General features: G+C 36.0%; 1 protein-coding gene across 1 annotated transcript in view; it reads right to left on the bottom strand.

The window, feature by feature from the left end:
* SYNE1 (spectrin repeat containing nuclear envelope protein 1) overlaps positions 1 to 18,517 on the bottom strand; it is a 593,153-nt gene that overhangs the window by 88,482 nt on the left and 486,154 nt on the right. Inside the window, exons 114-122 of the mRNA XM_036766002.1 lie at positions 15,646 to 15,798; positions 14,647 to 14,817; positions 11,632 to 11,765; positions 10,928 to 11,132; positions 9,660 to 9,842; positions 8,238 to 8,384; positions 5,231 to 5,385; positions 4,613 to 4,760; positions 2,804 to 2,898 (exon numbers count right to left, since the gene is read on the bottom strand). Coding sequence (XP_036621897.1) covers positions 2,804 to 2,898; positions 4,613 to 4,760; positions 5,231 to 5,385; positions 8,238 to 8,384; positions 9,660 to 9,842; positions 10,928 to 11,132; positions 11,632 to 11,765; positions 14,647 to 14,817; positions 15,646 to 15,798 — 1,391 coding nt within the window. The remainder of the gene's footprint in view (positions 1 to 2,803; positions 2,899 to 4,612; positions 4,761 to 5,230; positions 5,386 to 8,237; positions 8,385 to 9,659; positions 9,843 to 10,927; positions 11,133 to 11,631; positions 11,766 to 14,646; positions 14,818 to 15,645; positions 15,799 to 18,517) is intronic.

Below are 18,517 nucleotides of genomic sequence, written 5' to 3'. Positions count from 1 at the left end.
TAAATAATTAATGTCTTCTAATTATTGTCAATAAGTAAGGCTTTACTGCAGTTTAATTCATTAATCAGTTTATTAATTTGTTGTTGCTGAACTGTTTTTCAGTTGTGTCTGATTCTTTGCGATCCCAGCTGGGGTTTTCTTGGCAAAGATACTAGAGTGGTTTGCCATTTCCTTCTCCAGCTCATTTGACAGATGAGAAAACTGAGGCAAACGGAGTTAAGTGACTTGCCCAGAGTAACACAGTTAGTGTCTGAAGTCAGATTTGAACTCAGAAGATGAGTCTTCCTGAATCCAGGCCCAGTACCCTATCCATTGTACCACCTGGCTGCTCATGCTTTATTAACTTAATGCCCACTTACTAAATACTTATTACATTCAATGGATTGTATTAGTTAGGAAAGTGCCAAATTTAGCTAAAATAATTTTTGACTTCAAGAAGCTGACAGGCAAATAAGACACAAATGTAGATTAAAATGAATTCAACTAAAGAAACACATGCCTATTGTGTACAAAGCACTGTGCTGGATGCTAGAAGATGCAAAACAAAAAATAATTCTTACTCTCAAGGAGCTTACATTCTATTGCATGGTTACATTCAGCCAATAGTTAAATAAAAGAAAGGTAATTTTGAGGAGAAAGCATTATCAACTATGTGGGAGCAGTAAAGGTTTCTCAGAGTGGGCAGTACATGAGTAGAAAGAAGCAAAAGATTCTAAGAGGAAGAAGACTCCAAGAAAGAGTACATCGAAGATCTGAGGAACAGCTTGTGCCAAGGTATAGAGGAGGGGAATAAAATATTGAGTTCAGAAGACAGTGAGTTCAGTTGTGTCTGACTCTTTGTGACCTCAATTGGGGTTTTCTTGGCAAAGATATTCGAATGGTTTGCCATTTCCTTCTCCAGCTCATTTGACAGATGAGGAAAACCTGAGGCAAACAGAGTTGTGACTTGCCCAGAGTCACACTGTTAGTAAGTATCTGAAGTCAGCCACATCAGTGTGGCTGGAGGATAAAGTATAGATAGAAAAGCAACCTGAGGAGTTAGATTTGAATCAGATGGTGAAATGTTGTAAATGGCAGGCTGACAACTTTACATTTTATCCTAGAGACAAAAGGAAGCCATGGAAGCATTTTTTGTTTTGTTTGTTTTAGTGACGCAGTCAGATATTTCCTTTAGGAAGATTATCTTAGAGGTTGTGTAGGGGATAGACTGGAAAGGGGAACAGACTAAAGACAGGGAGACCATTTAGGAGGCTATTTTAATAATAGTAGATGAAAGAAGCAATGAGGTTCTAAGCCAGGCGAATGGTAATATGGGTAGAGAAAAGGGTATGTCTGCATGGAAGAAAAGGAGGTATAACTGAAAAGCCCTGCCAGTGATGAACTAGAGGGAGGAAAGAAGAGAAGAATAAAAAATAATTTTGAGGTTAAGCATGTGCAAAAGGAAGGAAGGAATGAAGGGGAAGGAGGGAAAGAGAAAAGAAGGGAAGAAGGAAGACAAGAAGAATTGAAGGAAGGAAAGAAGGAAGGAAGAAATCAAGGAAGAAAGGAAGTAAGAGAAAGGAGAAAGCAAAAGAAGAAAAAAGAAGGGAGAGAAAGAAGGAAGTAGGGAGGGAAAGAGGAAATATTTATTAAATGCCTACTATGTGTCAGGGGTTGTGCTAATTACTTTACAAATATCACTTTAATTGAGCTTCACAACAACCCTAAGAAGTAAATGCTACTACTATCCTCATTTTATATCGGAGGAAACTGAGGCAGATAGAGGTCACACAGCCAGTAAGTGTCTAAGGCCAGTTCTAAACCCAAGTCTTCCTTACTCCAGTCCCAGTGCTCTAATCAGTGTGAGGATACTGGTGCCAACCACAGTGAGCACATTAGAGTTGTAAGATGAAAAGCTATGTGTTAAATATAAGTTCCTTGATAGGGAGACTTTCTCTTTTGTCTTTAAAGAGCAGTGTCTAGCATACTTTCTGGCACACAGGGGGTACTTAATAAATGCTTAAAGACTGATGTGTGAAGCCATGATTGAGAAGGTCTTTAGATACCAGGGATATCAGGAAAGATTTTATGAAGGAGTATTAAACTTTAATTGATAGATTACAGGAACATAGAATTTTATTTGTTTATTTTCTGGGTCGACCCTGTCTAGAAGTACAGCAAGATTGGATGGATCCCAGTGCTAATGGGTACAGAAGGCCTTGAAGAGAGAATCATAGATTTGAAGCTGGAAGGAAAGCTAGCTATCAAATTCTCATTGTATAGATAAGGAAACTGAGGTACAAAGAGCTTGAACAACCTCACCAACATCATACAGGTAGTAAGTGGCAGAATCAGAACCAAATCCTTTTGAACCCTGGTCCTCCGCTATACAGAACTGCCTCTCAATTCAACAGGTTAAGTGGAGGGAGAATAAGGTTGGGAATGGGATGGGGATGGATCAGAAGGCAGGTCCAGGCACAGGGAACAGCTAAGGCATGACATTAGAGAGATAAATAATGCATTCAGTGAGCAGAAGCTGTTGTGGGTAGAAAATGGCAATATAAGATAAAGCTGGAAAGGTAAAATAGCATGAGATTATAAAGGGTATTGAATTCATTCTAGATGAAATAGGGAGCCATTGGATATTTTTGAGCAGGTGAGTGTACAAGAAAAATTATTCTGGCAGTACCATAAACTTCAGAATGATAAGGAAGGGAGTGAAGGCAGGAAGACCTAGCAGAAAGGTATAACATCTTACGTATATTGGCTACTCACTACTAAAGACTCCATTGGCAACTTTCCTCACAAGTAGTCAAAATCCTACCTGTCATCCACTTGACCTTGTTCTAGAAGGCGCTGCCCATCAATAATGATTGAATGCAAAATCTGTTGACGACTGAACATCTCTGCTTGAAACAACTGTCACAAAAATAAATATAGGAAAATGAGAATAATGGCAGTAATATGCTTTAGAATCCTCCAACTTGATAATTAGTAACAGAAAAACTCAATTCCACCCTAATTTTCCAGACATTCCCTCTTTCCTTTTATTGCTATCTTCTAAGACGAGAACATATTTTTATTTAATTCATACAATAATTGATAACATATACTAGAATATAAATGATAATATTTAAATTTGGAAGTGCCAAATTTTTAGATAAGGAAAGTCATAAGAATCATTTCTGACTGAAAAAAATTATAATCCTGAGGTTGGGTAAAAATGAAATCTATTTTAAATAAAATCACTACAGATACATGTAATTGAAAAATGGAAGCTTTTGTTTGAACTAATGATTAATTATTATGTCTGAAAACAAAGCTTTCTTTTGCTACCAAGCAAAATTATAATATTTTCTCTAGTTTTTCTTTCTATCTAAGATGCATATAAAAGATTAGATTAGATTTTCAAATGATTCTACAAAAATAGAAGATAATTACATGATTATAATAACGACTTATATGTATATGTATATGTATATACCCATCTTTAAGGAATAATTCTCATTCCATAACAGTTTACAATTAAGACAACTTTTTTCCTCTTTTGTGCCTTAGTTTTTTCAACTGTAAAATAAAGAAGCTAACAATTATCTCTAATGTTGCTTCTAGTTCTAATATTATATTTTTTATTAGCTTTGTTAAAATATAGAAATACAATTCATAAATTGGTTATGGGTAAGGGAAAGGGAAGAGAATGAGCACTTGTGTATATGCCTAGGATGTGCTGAGCACTATGCTAAGTGCTTTTTACAAATATTACTTCATTTGATCCTCACAGCCCCCTGCAAAGGTAGATGCTATTATTATCCTCATTTTATGGTTAAGGAAACTGAGTTAAACAGAGCTTAAGTGACTAGCCCAGGGTCACACAGCTAGTAAGTATGTGAGTTGGGATTTGAACTCATATATTCCTGACTCCAGGCCCAGAACTCTATTCACTGTGCCATCAACTGCCTCATGTATAGGAATTCTTACATATATCCAATTCCTACTGTTGTTATATATTATCCTCCACTAAAGTTCTAACACAAACAGTCATCTTGGTTTTTAGGAGGCTATACCTATTGAGTGTAAGCTCTGGCATTTCTGACCAAGAGGGATAGGTACAAGTACAGATCTGGTGGCATATTGTCTTCTGAAAGTTAGACTAGTTAAGTTTGGAGAGATTTAATGCCCAAAGGTTGATGACTTGATAATAATAGTTATTGGTAGTAGTAGTAGTGGTAGTAGTAGTGGTGGTAGTGGTAGTAGTAGTAGTAGTAGTAGTAGTAGTAGTAGTAAGAGCAAATCATAGAACTCTTACATAGGACTATAATTTATATCAGGCAGAGTACACACACCAATGAAAGTCATAGGGCTGGCTCTGAAATACTAAAATATAATATTACATATTATATCATATGTGTACAGCCAGTTGAGGATGCAGGATCTAATAGATATTTTATTAATTAAAACATAAAAATAAAAAGCTTAGAAAAAGAGGATAGGATGCTAAGGCAAGCATGGATATTAGATTTTTAAATACTGTTCTTCCTCAAGTGAAATACCCCTTCTGTTATAGTAGATTTATATAACACTTTTTAAACAGCTCATAATTCATATCCTCCAAAATTCTAATACCATTACATACCTCATGTGCCCTCTGCTGCTCTAAAAGACGTTGATAATTGCCTGAAATCTCTACAGCCAACTTCTGTTCCGTCTGAACCAGGAATTCCATCCACGTCTCACATTTTTCCAAGAAGGTTTGATGTTGCAAAAGGAATGATTGTAACTTGCTGAAAGAATAAGAGGTAAGAAATAAAAAGAATAAAAAAGGTAAGATCAGAAAATACCTCCATCTTATTGAAATAGTCACTAAATTTTTCCCAGCATCACCAACAGTAGGACTATCATCATATTTGCACTGCCATACAGACACATTTTATACTACAATAATATGTAGTCTAAATCATCTATATATATATATATATATATATATATATATATATATATATTTAGGAAAAAAATGAAAATGCACTAAAAGTTTCAATTTACCATTTTAAGATAATTTTAATTTTTAAAAGAAAGCAATATTTAATACTTAATACACGTAAAAGTGAATGTGTTTTACTCAATTCCAGTTTCTGAAGTTTTTATTCCAAATTATGGCAGTATTATGTAAAAGAAACAAATTTTATAAATCCACAGAACTTAAAAAGCCCTTAAACGTAACTTTACTTGATTTCAAATTTCTGAGCTGTTGTACCTGAATCTTTCCGTGGTCTGAGAGGAGATCAAAGACCAGTGTCTATTCAGATTCTGCATCCTTTTGATTTCCTTATCATTTAGAGGTAATCTATACCCCAATTCATTGAGACGATCCAAATCTGGAGCCATGCTGCTGAATTTTAACATCTGTCCCTGAAATAAAACAGAAAAGAATCTACTTCTCACCATGGACAGTGAAGGTGAAGTACTACCAACAGCCTAAGTGTCCAGTTAGGTCTTTATTACCTAGATTTATGGATTCCCCTTATTCTTTATCTGTGCAATTCTTTTGTCAAATTTTAGACCACATGATAACAACATTTTAGGAAAATAGGGGAAAAGAGAAGACACTAAAGATATATTGACTTGGTGATTTGCAAAAAAAATGTCTTTTGTAAGTGTTAGGTTAAGGATGAAAATGACACTAATGATTAAAAAATTGTTTACACATGTTCAGACAATTTATACATGGCAATCTTGACTTCATTATTCTGCTGTATCTTTGTTAGATAAGAAATTGCTCCAGTGACTAGCGGTATAACTAACACAACTTAAAGGGTTTTTTTTTTGAAGTTTTATTACTCCTTTCTTTCCCCAACAACTAGAGGAAGGATTAAGCTGTTTCGTTTTTGGCATTTTGCTCTTTCTCAACATTTGCCTTGACTGGGCTGGCTGATATGCAGAGATTTATGTGATGGAGAAACCTGACATTAGAATTTTGTACCATCTCAACCTTATTTCCTCGATCTCCTTCCAGTTCATTCCTCACTAACCTTTTCCACATTTTTGTGCTTGCTTTCTCTGTATCCCTCAAAAGAACCTTCAAATATTAAAAGAGAAAGAACACTGCTGGCTTCCCTTCCCTCAAAAATTAGAGAAGTTGAATTAACTGTATTCATTAATACACATTAGGGAGACAGCTTGTTGTAACAGATAAGGGGGCTAACCTTGGAGAAAGTGAGACCTGAATTCAAGTCTTGCCTATGACAGAAAGCTGTATGACTACGGGAAGTCATTTAACCTCTCTTTGCCTCAAGCTAATCTCTAACATTCTTTAAAAAAAGAGGAAGAAAGGAAAGAAGAAAAAGAAGGAGCAAAGTAAACAAATGAGAAAGGAAAAAAAGAAAGAATTAATAGACATTTCTATCTTCCTCTTCCCTTTCTATCCTCTATAATGGAAAAAGAGAACAAAGCATGTTATGTGCATCTTCCTACCCAAGTTCAGGCAGTTTGCATCCACCACTAGGACATTTTTATCTATTAACCATCCAAGTTATGCAGAGTGGGGGGGAGGGATAATTGAAATGTTTGATATTTGTTTTATATCAATTTCTGGGTCTACTTCCCCATTCACTGCACTATCTAGGATCTACACAGCGAAGTTCCCCTTGAAACAAAGAAATTCAGTTAAGACAAAACAACTAGCACAGTGAAGTCTGACAGTATATGCAACATTTTCCACTCACAGGCCCCCAGCTCTTCAAGTAAAGGAAGGAGGTTTATAAAAATCTCTTAAATTAAAAACCAATTTTATTAGGAAACTTACATGTTACTCTATTATTTTGCTGAATTTTTAAAATATTTAAATGATTCAAAATATTTATCTTTTTGTGTTTGTTACATTCGTTTATGAAAACATATCATTTCCTCCTCCCATCTTTTGTCATACAAAATAAAAAAGGAAATAGAAACATTTCAGCAAAACCAACCAACACAGATTTCATCTGATAGTTTATTGAATAATTTCCTATCTCTGCAATGAAGAGAGGGAGGCATATCCACTGTGAATGAGCTTGGTCCTTATAATTCCACAGAATGAAGAAACTAACACTTTCTCAGAGAAGTTTGATTTTAGACTACTGTGTGCTCCATCACAATGCAAAGTAACAGAGGAAGCTTCCGGACACCCTGCCAACTCCTTTTTCTCCTTTAAGCATGTCTTCCTTCTTAGTATCATCTCTTTCATCTAGTGTAATGCCTCAGAGGGCAGCTAGGTGTCACAGTTGATAGAGTGCTAGACCTGGAGTCAGGAAGATTCATCTGCTTGAGTTCAAATCCTGCCTGAGACACTTACTAGCTCTGTGACCCTGGGCAAGCCACTTATCCCTGTTTACCTCAGTTTCCTCATCTGTAAAATGAGCTGGAGAAGGAAATGGAAAATCACTCCAGTATCTTTGTCAAGAAAAACCCAAACGGTCATAAAGAGCTGTACATGACCGAAAAAAAAAAGACTGAACAACAATAACAACCAACACAGGGCTCAATGTCTCAGATATCAGCTTATTTCCCTCCTGGTTGTGTTCATTTTGGAACTCTTTTACTCCTCTGGCAGCACTCAGTCTTGCACTTCTTTGGCTTTTCCACCACGCGCTTGGGCCAGGTCTTCTCCTCCCCTCCTTTTCAGCTTTCTTTTGTATGTTGTCTTGTCCCATTAAATTTTAAGTCCCTTTGGGGCAGGGATTGTCTTTCTTTTTCTAGCATAGGCTCAAAATACAGTAGGGGCTTAATAAATGTTTTTTGACTATTATTACTGACTTCAGACCCACCCGCTCCTCCAAGCCTACTGGTGAGTCCATACCATACCACTTGAAGGATCAGAGAGTTATCAACTATAATCCTTTTGGTGTTTGTGTAAGACTCACCATTTGTCTGGCCACTACATCCTAAGTCCTTTGGGCCTTACTTATTATGTGCCCTATTTCTTTATTCTCCCGACACTCATTCACTGACATTTGATTTTTTCATGCATCATAAGGACCCCTGGAACTTTTCATCCACACCACTGAGGCATTTCAGTTCTGTAGCTGAAATCTCTGGTTTGTGCTTTGACTTGTAATTAAAAGTACCAGCTTCTTAAGAGCAGGGACTGTCTTACTTTTCTATTTATATCCCAATGCTTAGCGTATAATAAGTAGTGAATAAATGCCTTTTCATTCATGTTTTCATGATAATGTAATTTTCTGTCTCATGATATATAGAAAAGGGATGACTTTTCCAATACTTACTTTCAGTTCTTCCATCCTGTCTTGAATTGTTGAGAGGTCAGATGAATGGTTGGGGTCCTGTCCTTTTAGGACTTCTTCAGCTTCTAAAATCCAGCCCTCCAGACCTTCTAAACTCTTGGAAAATGTTTCATAATCAAGAACCCCAGCCTTTTGCAAAATAAAAAAAAAAGTTTTAGAATTTTAGAAGAAGTATATTTAGATGTAGCTTATTAATTTGCTTAGGCAACTGCTCTATTTTTGGTTTCACTTTCTCATTTTACAAAAGCTTTTCCTAAATCTCCTGCTACACTGATTTTTCAAGTTGAGTATGCCTTCTCTTCCTTATTCTAAAATATAGAATTACTTTTATTTAGCACTAGCTTTATACAATTTCCAAATGTGCATGTTTTTGTTTAGGATATTACCATCTTTCCAGTCACCCAGGTTCACAGCTTCCATGTCATCCTCGACATTTCACTCTCACTCTTATCACATATCCAATCAATTGTCGAATCTTGTCTCTATATCTCTCACCTCTCTCCTCTCCATTCACACTTGCAGTATTTCCTTAGCTTCCTAATTGGTCTCCCTGATTCAGATCTTCCCTCTCATCAATCCCTCCCCCCAACCCCTATAGGCACCAAAGTGATTTTTCTAAAGTGTAAGTCAGACCCTGTCATCTCTCATCTCTACTCAACCCACTCCAGTGGTTCTCTATTATTAATAGGCTCAAACATAAGCACCTCTGTTTAGCATTTAAAGCTTTTCACAGACTGGTCCCATGTTGCTTTCAGCCTTTTTACACATTATTTACTTCCATACGTGGTCCAGTCATACTGAATTATTTACAATATTCCCTCTTCCATTTTTGTCTCTTTGCACTGACTCTTTCCTCTACATGGAATGAATGCTCTCCATCTGCACCACCGCCTCTTAAAATCTCTTACTTTTTTCAAGATTAGGTTCCTGTGCCAATTCTTCCCTCACCCACCCAAACACTATGCCTTCTTCTCTAAGGTTAACTTACATCGGCCTTCTGTGTGCTTTGTATAGGGGTGTGTGTGTGTGTGTGAGAGAGAGAGAGAGACCTCTTAGAATCTATGCTCCTTGAAGGTAGGGGCTATTTCATTTCTGTCCTTTATCCTCAGTGCCATATAGTATTGGTGCTTATTAAATACCTGTTTGCTTGACTAATTGATGCAATAGAAAGGAATGTAACTACAATTACCAAAGCTGGATCTCTACATATTTTAAAAACTGCTCTTTTAAGGGTTTGGCCATCAATTATTATTTATTTGGGGCAGGGCTGAGGAGGATGTAGCATTGCCTAGACAATGAATCAGTTGCTATTTATAAATATTTCCATATTTAAGCTCAAAGACAAATGAAGGGTCAGGTTCTCACATCCATTGAAAAGAAGTCTCTCTCCCTCTGTCTCTTTACCTGTAGTAATTTCTGCTGTCTGCTAAGAGCCTGTTCCAGGGCAGACAAGTGTTGACTCAGAGACAGCTGGTCAGACTGAATGGCAGCTGCTGCAGAAGTATCCACCTGCTGCTTGAGTTGCTCTCCCAGCTCTTGGAGCACAAACAAGGAATCCTGAACAGTCTTCTGGCCTTTGAGAAGGTCCTAAAAGAGTGGGGAAAAGGCAAATGTCTGCCATGAAACAATTCTTCACCTTCTTTCTATGATCATATAGACAGTGAGTTCGCTTCTCTGCTGCAGGATAGGTTTGTGTGTACTTGTACTTATTCAGAAAATTTAAATCTCCTCGCTCATATGCAGGTGTGCTAACATACAGCAGTGAATATAGTATATGTAAATATCCCTCAAGGAATAAAACATGCTAGGTTCTTAACCTGGGGCCTATGAACTTTAAAATATATGTGTGTGTGTGTGTGCACGTGCGTGCATATGTACATATATAACTATATATCATTGTAATTCATTATAATTGGTTTCCTTTGTAATGCTATTTTATTTTATGCATTTAAAAATATATTTTATACATTAAAAAATGTAATGCTGCATATTTTATTTTATACATTTTTCTGCAGAGGGGTCCACCAGGTAGATAATTGGGTCTACAACATAAAAAAAAGTTAAGAACTCTTGGACTAGGTTATGATCTGAGCTCCCATCTACCTGTGGATTAAGGCCTCCACCCGTGATTCTAATATATCTATGTCTATATATTCAATGGGGAAGGGGAAAACCAGGCTTATTTGCCTCATCAGCAGAAGTTACATGTGGGATTAAATGAAATAGCTTACTTTAACTGTGACATGAGCATTATAGAAACAAACTGAAATGATGCTCTGTTTTAAACATTAAACATCTTTCTTGAGCTTTAAAAAGGATTATAAAGTCCTTCCCTAGCAAGTATAAACCACAAAGCAAAGAAAACTGAAAGAAGCTTTCTGGCTTTTTAATGAAAATCAGCTTAGGTTTTAAAGCAGTTGAGCATGTGAAGGTATAGGCACTATGACACACTTCCTCTTCTAAGGTAAAGTCGTATCTCAATTCATACACTGTCACGTCTCAGAAAGGTGATACTTCTTTGGTACCTTGTCCTTGACAAAGAAATAACTGTATTTTATATTCTGAGGCCTATTCAGACCTCATGGGTAACATTAGGCAAAACTTTGGAAGTTAAGCAAGCTTGGATTCTGCTGAAAGGAAAAATGGAGAAACACAATGCTTGTGAAACATACGTTGCAATCTTGAATCCAGGTTGCAACTTCATCATCAACAATGTCCTTATTATTTGCTGACTTCAACAGCTCATTGGTTCGATCCTCCTGCTGCTGAATTGTTGAAGCGCACTGTTTAGAATAATCTTTGTATCTTTGCCACAGTTGAAATAAGGCCTTACTGGAGTGTAACTGCTCAGCAATCTCTTCTAGCAAATTATTCCACCTGGAAATGATAGGAAACACACACTATTAACAAGTAGGTTCCTTGATGGCAGGATCTGTTTTATTCTTGTCTCTGTAGCCCTGGTGCTCAGCACATAACAGGCACTTAATGCCTGTTGAATGGTTCATTAGTTATAATGCAAAATAAGATTTTACATTGTGCAAATGGAAATAATGTACAAGCATCTTTTTAATATAAAGAAATATAGTGCTTAAACAGTGGCCTATAATTTTATTTTGAAGGCAGAGGATTAGGGATGAAAATATTTTGAGTAGGTAAGTTATATTTATGTAGGCAGTAGTTCCAAATCAATCAATGCATTTTCCTCTTACAAAACACATTATTTTTCAACTTCAAAACAAACAGAATGAATGACGATATGGGGACAAAACCTTACTAAGCTCAAAACCAAAAATCTAAAGGCTTTCAATTATATAGTTGGTGGCATTCAGAATGAGATATTTTAAGAAGGCAACACTGGAATTAGCTTATGTCATACCTCATATTTACTTCTTTCAAGGTATTGGTAAGTGTTTCTGTCACCGGTGGATGGCACTCTTTTAACAGCTGGTTGGTTATAGAGCCAAATTTCTGCAAGCTGCTCTCCTGCTTTTCCAGCTCATCCTGTAGATTCTACTCACAAAAAGAGAACAAATGGCATGATAGGATCTAAACTGTTAGTACAAAAATTTACGCTTTATTACAAATTTTAAAGGAATAGTGAGTTGTATATAATAGATTAGCAGTTCCACGTACAATTATCTTTTTGAAAAAATTCTACTATGTTATGGAAATGCTTGTTTTCTTTCATAAACTAAAAATAAAATAAATTTTAAAAATTAAGTTGAAATAGTTGCTTGCCAGGTATTTTTGAAAGTGAATAAAAATTAATAATATTCAAGTGCATTTTTATTGGTTTTCTTTGTTTTTTGGGGGGGGCAGGGCAATTGGTGTTAAGTGACTTGCCCAAGGTCACACAGCTAGTACATGTGACAAGTGTCTGAGGCTGGATTTGAACTCAGGTCCTCCTCACTCCAGGGCTGGTGCTCTACTCACTGCACCACCTAGCTGCCTGTATTGGTTTTCTTTAATATGTTTCTTACCACTCCAAAATATGTGCACCAATGATTACAAGAAGGAGTTAAAAAAAACCACAGCAAGCTAGCTAATCGAATTTGACAATGTAATGAAAGTTTTGTGTAGATATCTTCCCTTTAAATTCTCATCTCTACTCACCCTACTTACTCAACCTACCCTAGAATTAGTCACTTAGTCAATAAAGATTTATTTATTTAGTACCTACTATGTACTGGGCACTGTGCTAAGAGCTTGGAATACCAAGAAAGGCAGAAGATATTCCTGGCTTTCAAGAAGCTTAGAGTCTTACGGAGGAGACAACATACAAACAACTATGAAGAAACAAGATTTATACAGGATAAACTGGAAATAATCAAGAGAGGGAAAGCCCTAGAATAAGAAATGACATTGTGCAAAACAAGGGGTTTGAGCAAAGACAGAGGAGCCAGGAAGTAGAGATGATGGGGAATCATAGCCTTTAGATGTTTGTAAGAGTATCGGACTGGACATCAAGAGACCTGTACACTATTCCTATTTCTGTCACTAATTTGCTCTGTGACTCTGAGACTATTTCACTTGTACAACAAAGGGAATTGAAGTAGATGATTTCTAAGATTGCTTCCTGATCTAAAATGATATCATTCTATGGTTAGACCTATGGAGGAATACTCTGAATGCAACTCTGGGCAAGATTTCAAAATAGAGCGCCAGAAGAGCAGGAGTCTGCTAGTCTTTGTAGTAGTACAGGATTCCAGAACATACTTCAGAGAATTAGACCGTAAGAAGCTACCTCTTTTCCTGGGATGCTTTTGGCAAAGAGTCTTCATCTATATTTTCCTACAAGACCCCACCTCTTGGGTAGGTCACAGCCTGTGGGACAGGATGGAATGTGATGACAGAGCCAAGAACTCAGGGACTATAAAATAAGGCCTCCTGAGGTCTTAGTAGAATGGGGAAATGGGAGTTAGCTGGAGGGTAGATGATGCAATGATATCTAAAAAAGCTACAGAATAGACTCTGGGTAATACACCAGATAACATGTTACATAAGTGAATTGGTAAAGTCCAATATTATTCTAAAACTATTGCTTACTTTATTATTATTTTAATTCACAAAGAAGGCCATTGAATTATGCAAAGAATAAGGAAATGCCAATATAACTGCGATTGATAGATATGAGGTTCGAGAGAACATTTTAATGCTTTGGATTATGAAATTATTTTAAATCTCCCAAAGCTATTACTAATCATATTATCATCATCATATTCAGTTCATACTAACAAGGACTCACCTGGCACATTCCACTGTATGATGTATTTGGGGAACTAAATGGCAGTCAGGGGAAAGCAAATTCCCTTCAGATGAATTAGACATTGCATCAGCAGTATTTGAATTTGTGCCAGGTTGCCAGAGTAGGTTAGAAGTGGAGAAGGGTACATTCTGTGCACCTGAGTCCTTAAGCTCCCTTTCCCAACACCTATAAGACACACAGTACCAATTCTTGCAAGGGCAGATAGCAGCAGATGGAAGAGAGTGCCCAAAATAGAATAGTTGACAGTGCTGGGGACCCTGAGGCAGCAGTTTAGTGGAAGTAGCATGGCTTGGCAGGCGACCTTCATCTATGGTAGGAATGTCATTTTAGATGTTATTATTGATAATGGATACAACAAAGAACAGAGCAATAAGGAAGGGAGCACACACGGAACAAGGCACTTAGCTTTTTGTGGAAAGCAAAGAAAAATACTTTAAGAGCTAGTTAATAGCTTTTCTATTCATTTGTATTTGCCTCATTTTTTGATCCTTTAACTTGTGCAGACTGGTGAGAAGAGAAGAAAAAGAGAAAACATGAGAAGAAGATGTCAACGGTGGAAAGTAGACCAGAGGAACATAGATTTAGAGCTGGACGAGACCTTAGAGGTAAAAAAATGAACAGATTCTGGGATCAGAAGGATTAGTGATTTTGGCAGAGACCTTGGAGGCCAACAAATCCAATTCCCTCATTTTATAGAGGAAGAAACCGAGGTTCAGAAAGATTAAGGACTTGCCCAGTGTCACACAGCTTGTAACCATCTGAGGTAGGATTTGAATTCAGGTTTTGCTGAATTCAAATCCAGCAGCCTACCCAGTAAGCCACCTAGTTGCAACATAAAACAGACTTTTTGAAATAGTGCTGAGTAATTAATACTTACATTAATTAATATTTACTTTAGAAAACTTTGAAAATAAAATATTTAGAATACAGTGTCACCTAGTTATGGAATACCTGGTGAAAAAAAAATGGAATCCACAGGAGGTTTGCTTCAGAAACAAAGTATATAAAAAATGGTTTTAAAATTTTAAAAAATGCTTTAGTGTAAACAATAGGGGTAAGAAACTGCTGTACAAATTTCTCCATTTTAAAGTCATTGCAATGAAATATTTAATATTTGCTCCTCACCTGAAGGTTCTCTACTTGCACTTTCACAGCTTCCAGGGAACCAGTCAGCAACCGGAAACGGGAAAGGGAGTACCTGGCTTCCATTAGGTAATTGTTCATTTCCTCATAAGCCACTTTGTACACATTCCATTGATCAAACACTGACTGTAGTAATATCTTTAGCTGTCCAACCTTTAGAAAGAGTGTGTGTGGAGAGAATAGTACATTGATAATTCCACAAAATAAATACAAAATAACCCAAACCCTATGTACTGATTCACATGTCTAGAGTTATTAAAGGCTATCTAATGAAAATCATGCAACACATGCAATAAAAATTGGGAAGAGGCAAAGCATAGACTTTAAGACACTCTTTGTAATCTCTTGGGAGGTTAACTTTCATAAACCACTGAGCTGCTAAGGGAACTGTGAATATATTTACTATACGAAGATTCATTGTCATTTACAGCCCATTATACTGGGCAGCATTTGGAGTTGATTGGTAATAGGAGAAAAGGAATTATATGGATAAGTGTGACTTATGCCAGTAGAACCCTAACAGAGAAAACAATTTCTGTAGCCCTATGTAATATCAATATCAGTGCATATGAGCTTATAGCCTTCAAATCAGGTGTACCCACCAGAATTTAGGGGAAGGTTTTTAAAAAATATGTCACCCTTCAAAATTAGAGTTGATAAGTCAGAATTAACTGCAGAATTAACTCTACCTAAAGTATGTTTTATTCAAGAAACTAATTTCTTCAAGGGACTAGGGTATTTTTTCAAATCTCCTCAAGGGGACTAAAAGTAAAAATAAGTTGTGATCTAATAATTTTAATTTGCCCCCAGGCCATGACAGAAGGGTAGTGATATAAAGCTTCTAGGAAATGAGAATCTATCAGGGTTTCTCCATTACTGTCAAGATGGCCATGACCCCAACATCACTACAAATCTAGAGAGGAAATATGCTCTAAAATCTTGGTGTGACCTTTATAATTTTATTTTTTTATATATTATTACCATGTGGTCTAAGTTTGCCCAGTAATGGTTGAGCTCTTGCAGGTTACTCATGATGACACCAGACACATCCTTCTTGTTCTTAATTAAAGAAAGTCCACTTTGTTCTATTTTTTCTATTTCTTTTTCTTTTGCTTTAATTAAATCTTCCAGTTCCTAAAAATATAAAAAATAAAAAGACAATGAAATGGTAAAATTTTAAACTGGGTAGAATAAAATCTTAGGAAACAGAGGAGTAAAAATGGTTAATTATTGAGTCTTTCAAAAGATTTTCACTAATCCAAAAAGCTATTAGTTTGTCCTTCTTCAATTACTCTGCACTTACCTTGTGTAGATTTTGGATCTAGGTGTGTGTGTACATGTTTGTCACCCACAGAATGTAAGTTCCTTGAGGGTAGAGACTGTTTTATTTCTGTCTTTGTATCCCCAGTGTCTAGAATAGTATCTAGTAAATATCTAGAACTTAATAAATGACTACTGAATGAAGGAATGAATGAGTATAAGGTAGTTTAAAGATTATACAGGTAGAGCTTTTTTGACTTACGTGAAACTACTATCGTCAAAATAAGGTAAACAGAGGCACAAAGTTCCAAGGATGGTCAATTTATTAGTACAGTACAAATTTACCAATAAATAGGATCTCAGGTTCTTCAGCAAAGCTAAGACCCCAAATGAAGGGGATAGCTTTCTTGTATAGTTTCGGGGAGTGCAGAACAAAGAACAGGACTTCACAGGTAAGGCACAAGTTATGATTGATTATAAGAGCTCAACATTATGAATGGTGAAACCAGTATGATTGGTTACAGAGCTGTGGTGTGGAGGACAATATGATTGGTTGGAAAGTGGGAATGAGGGGCTTGCAACAACCCCTTCCTTCCCTCCTGTGACTAAGATATGTTCAAAGTCTACCTGCAAGGTTAGAGATAGTGGACCAGACTTCTTTGGATAACAAACCAGGCATCCTTGAAGGATAGCTTGGTGTTCTAAAGATACTAGTCTAGTCTCCCTTGTATCGACTGGCATCCCTTAAGGATAACAGATTTCCTTGAGGCAAAAATAGAACAGTGATTAACAGGAGAACTGAATTTCTAAGCTTAACTCATTACAGGCCAGTTGAATTTCTGAATTAAGTTCAGAGACGAAGGACCATGATTTAGGCAGTTATAGGATGAATCAATTAATTATAAATAGGTTCAATTAAAAGATGATACAGAATCAATCAGATCACTTCAAAACATAATGGTAGATTAGATGTTACAGGGGGAAGTAGGGACCAGGTCTAACAATGGGATAAGGTAAAGATGGTGTACTTACTTGATATCTATCAGATCCTTATAGCTTGTCAAACCTTAAAATGTTGTTGACCTTATCTTTAATATATAATAGTACAGTAGTAGTCCCTTGGGGAATTTTCTTTTTTTTTTGTCTATAATTTGTATTCAATATAAAATTCCAACTGAAATAGGCATCACATGATAAATGCATAATTTGTTGAATAATAGTACAGAGGACTTTCATAGCTTTAAGAGAGCGCTTGGTTATAATATATCAAGAGCCTTTATGAGGGATATGCGTGAGGTTTGAACTCAAGTGTTGTTGTTCAGTCATTCAGTTGTGTCCAACTCTTCATGACCTTGTGGACCATAGCACACCAATACTGTCTATGGAGTTTTCTTCGTAAAGACTGGAGTGGTTTGCCATTTCCTTTTCTAGCAGATTAAGGCAAAGAGAGGTTAAGTGACCTTCCCAAGGTAACATAGCTAACAAGTGTCTGAGGTTGGATTTGAGCTCAGGTCTTCCTGACTCTGGGCCCGGTGCTCTATCCATTGAGCTATTTATTCCAAGTCAGCCCCTCTGTCTACTATGCTGCCAAAAGGCTAGACAGACAAAAATATAACTGAAATGGGGCAAAAAAGGTACTATGAAGGAATATTCTTTAAAAGTAAATTTCGATTTTATTAATGTGCTAATTTTGATACTTTGATACCTGGGTTCAAATTCTGCCTCAGACACTTATCAGCTGTGTGACCCATGGACAAATTAAATTTTCTTGGCCTAAATTTCCTCATCTTTAAGACAGGAATAATAATAGCACCTACCCTAAAGGATTGTTGTAAGGATCAAATGGGATTAAATATACGTGTATATACACACATATATATATATATATATATATATATATATATACACATACACACACACATATACACACATACACACACACATATATATGTATATCTGTATATATATAATTTATTATGCAAACCTTGAAGTGCTATATGAATTTTGTTATTATGAATCAAATGAAAGTACAAATGGATAATGCTTCAAAAAGTATACGAAATGTAGAATGAGCCAAAAATCATTCCAGTTTATATTCTCTAATAATCACTATATGTTTTTTATCTCAAAATACATGAAATATTTCCTTCCCACACTTCTACTAACTATGAGACAACTGGAAATAATTATTAAATCGCATCGCCAACATTGGCATGAAATTCAGTTACCAAAAATTTAGTATTGTGCTTCTAATGCTGTTAATGTTATTAAGCGAATATAACATGTTATTTATGCTCACAAGTCATGGCTTGGAAAAATATTGCTAAAATAGTCTGGGCATAGTTTAAATCATTAAAACTCGTAGAATCAAATATATTTGATTAATATATCTAATTAATACAGCCATTAATTAATATAACCATTAATACAGCCACAAGTAGCTGACAGCTTATATGAAATACAACATATATTTATTTTCAACTAGTTAATTAAATGATAAATTCTGATTTTAAAAAATGAGAGAGGAAAAAAAGATAATAAATGTGAATAGTGATAATATGTGAATAGTGAATGTGAATAGTCCATTTCAACT

This window comes from Trichosurus vulpecula, chromosome 7 (assembly GCF_011100635.1).
Source record: "Trichosurus vulpecula isolate mTriVul1 chromosome 7, mTriVul1.pri, whole genome shotgun sequence".
Lineage (NCBI taxonomy): Eukaryota > Metazoa > Chordata > Mammalia > Diprotodontia > Phalangeridae > Trichosurus > Trichosurus vulpecula.
This window is presented reverse-complemented; position numbering and strand designations above follow the sequence as displayed.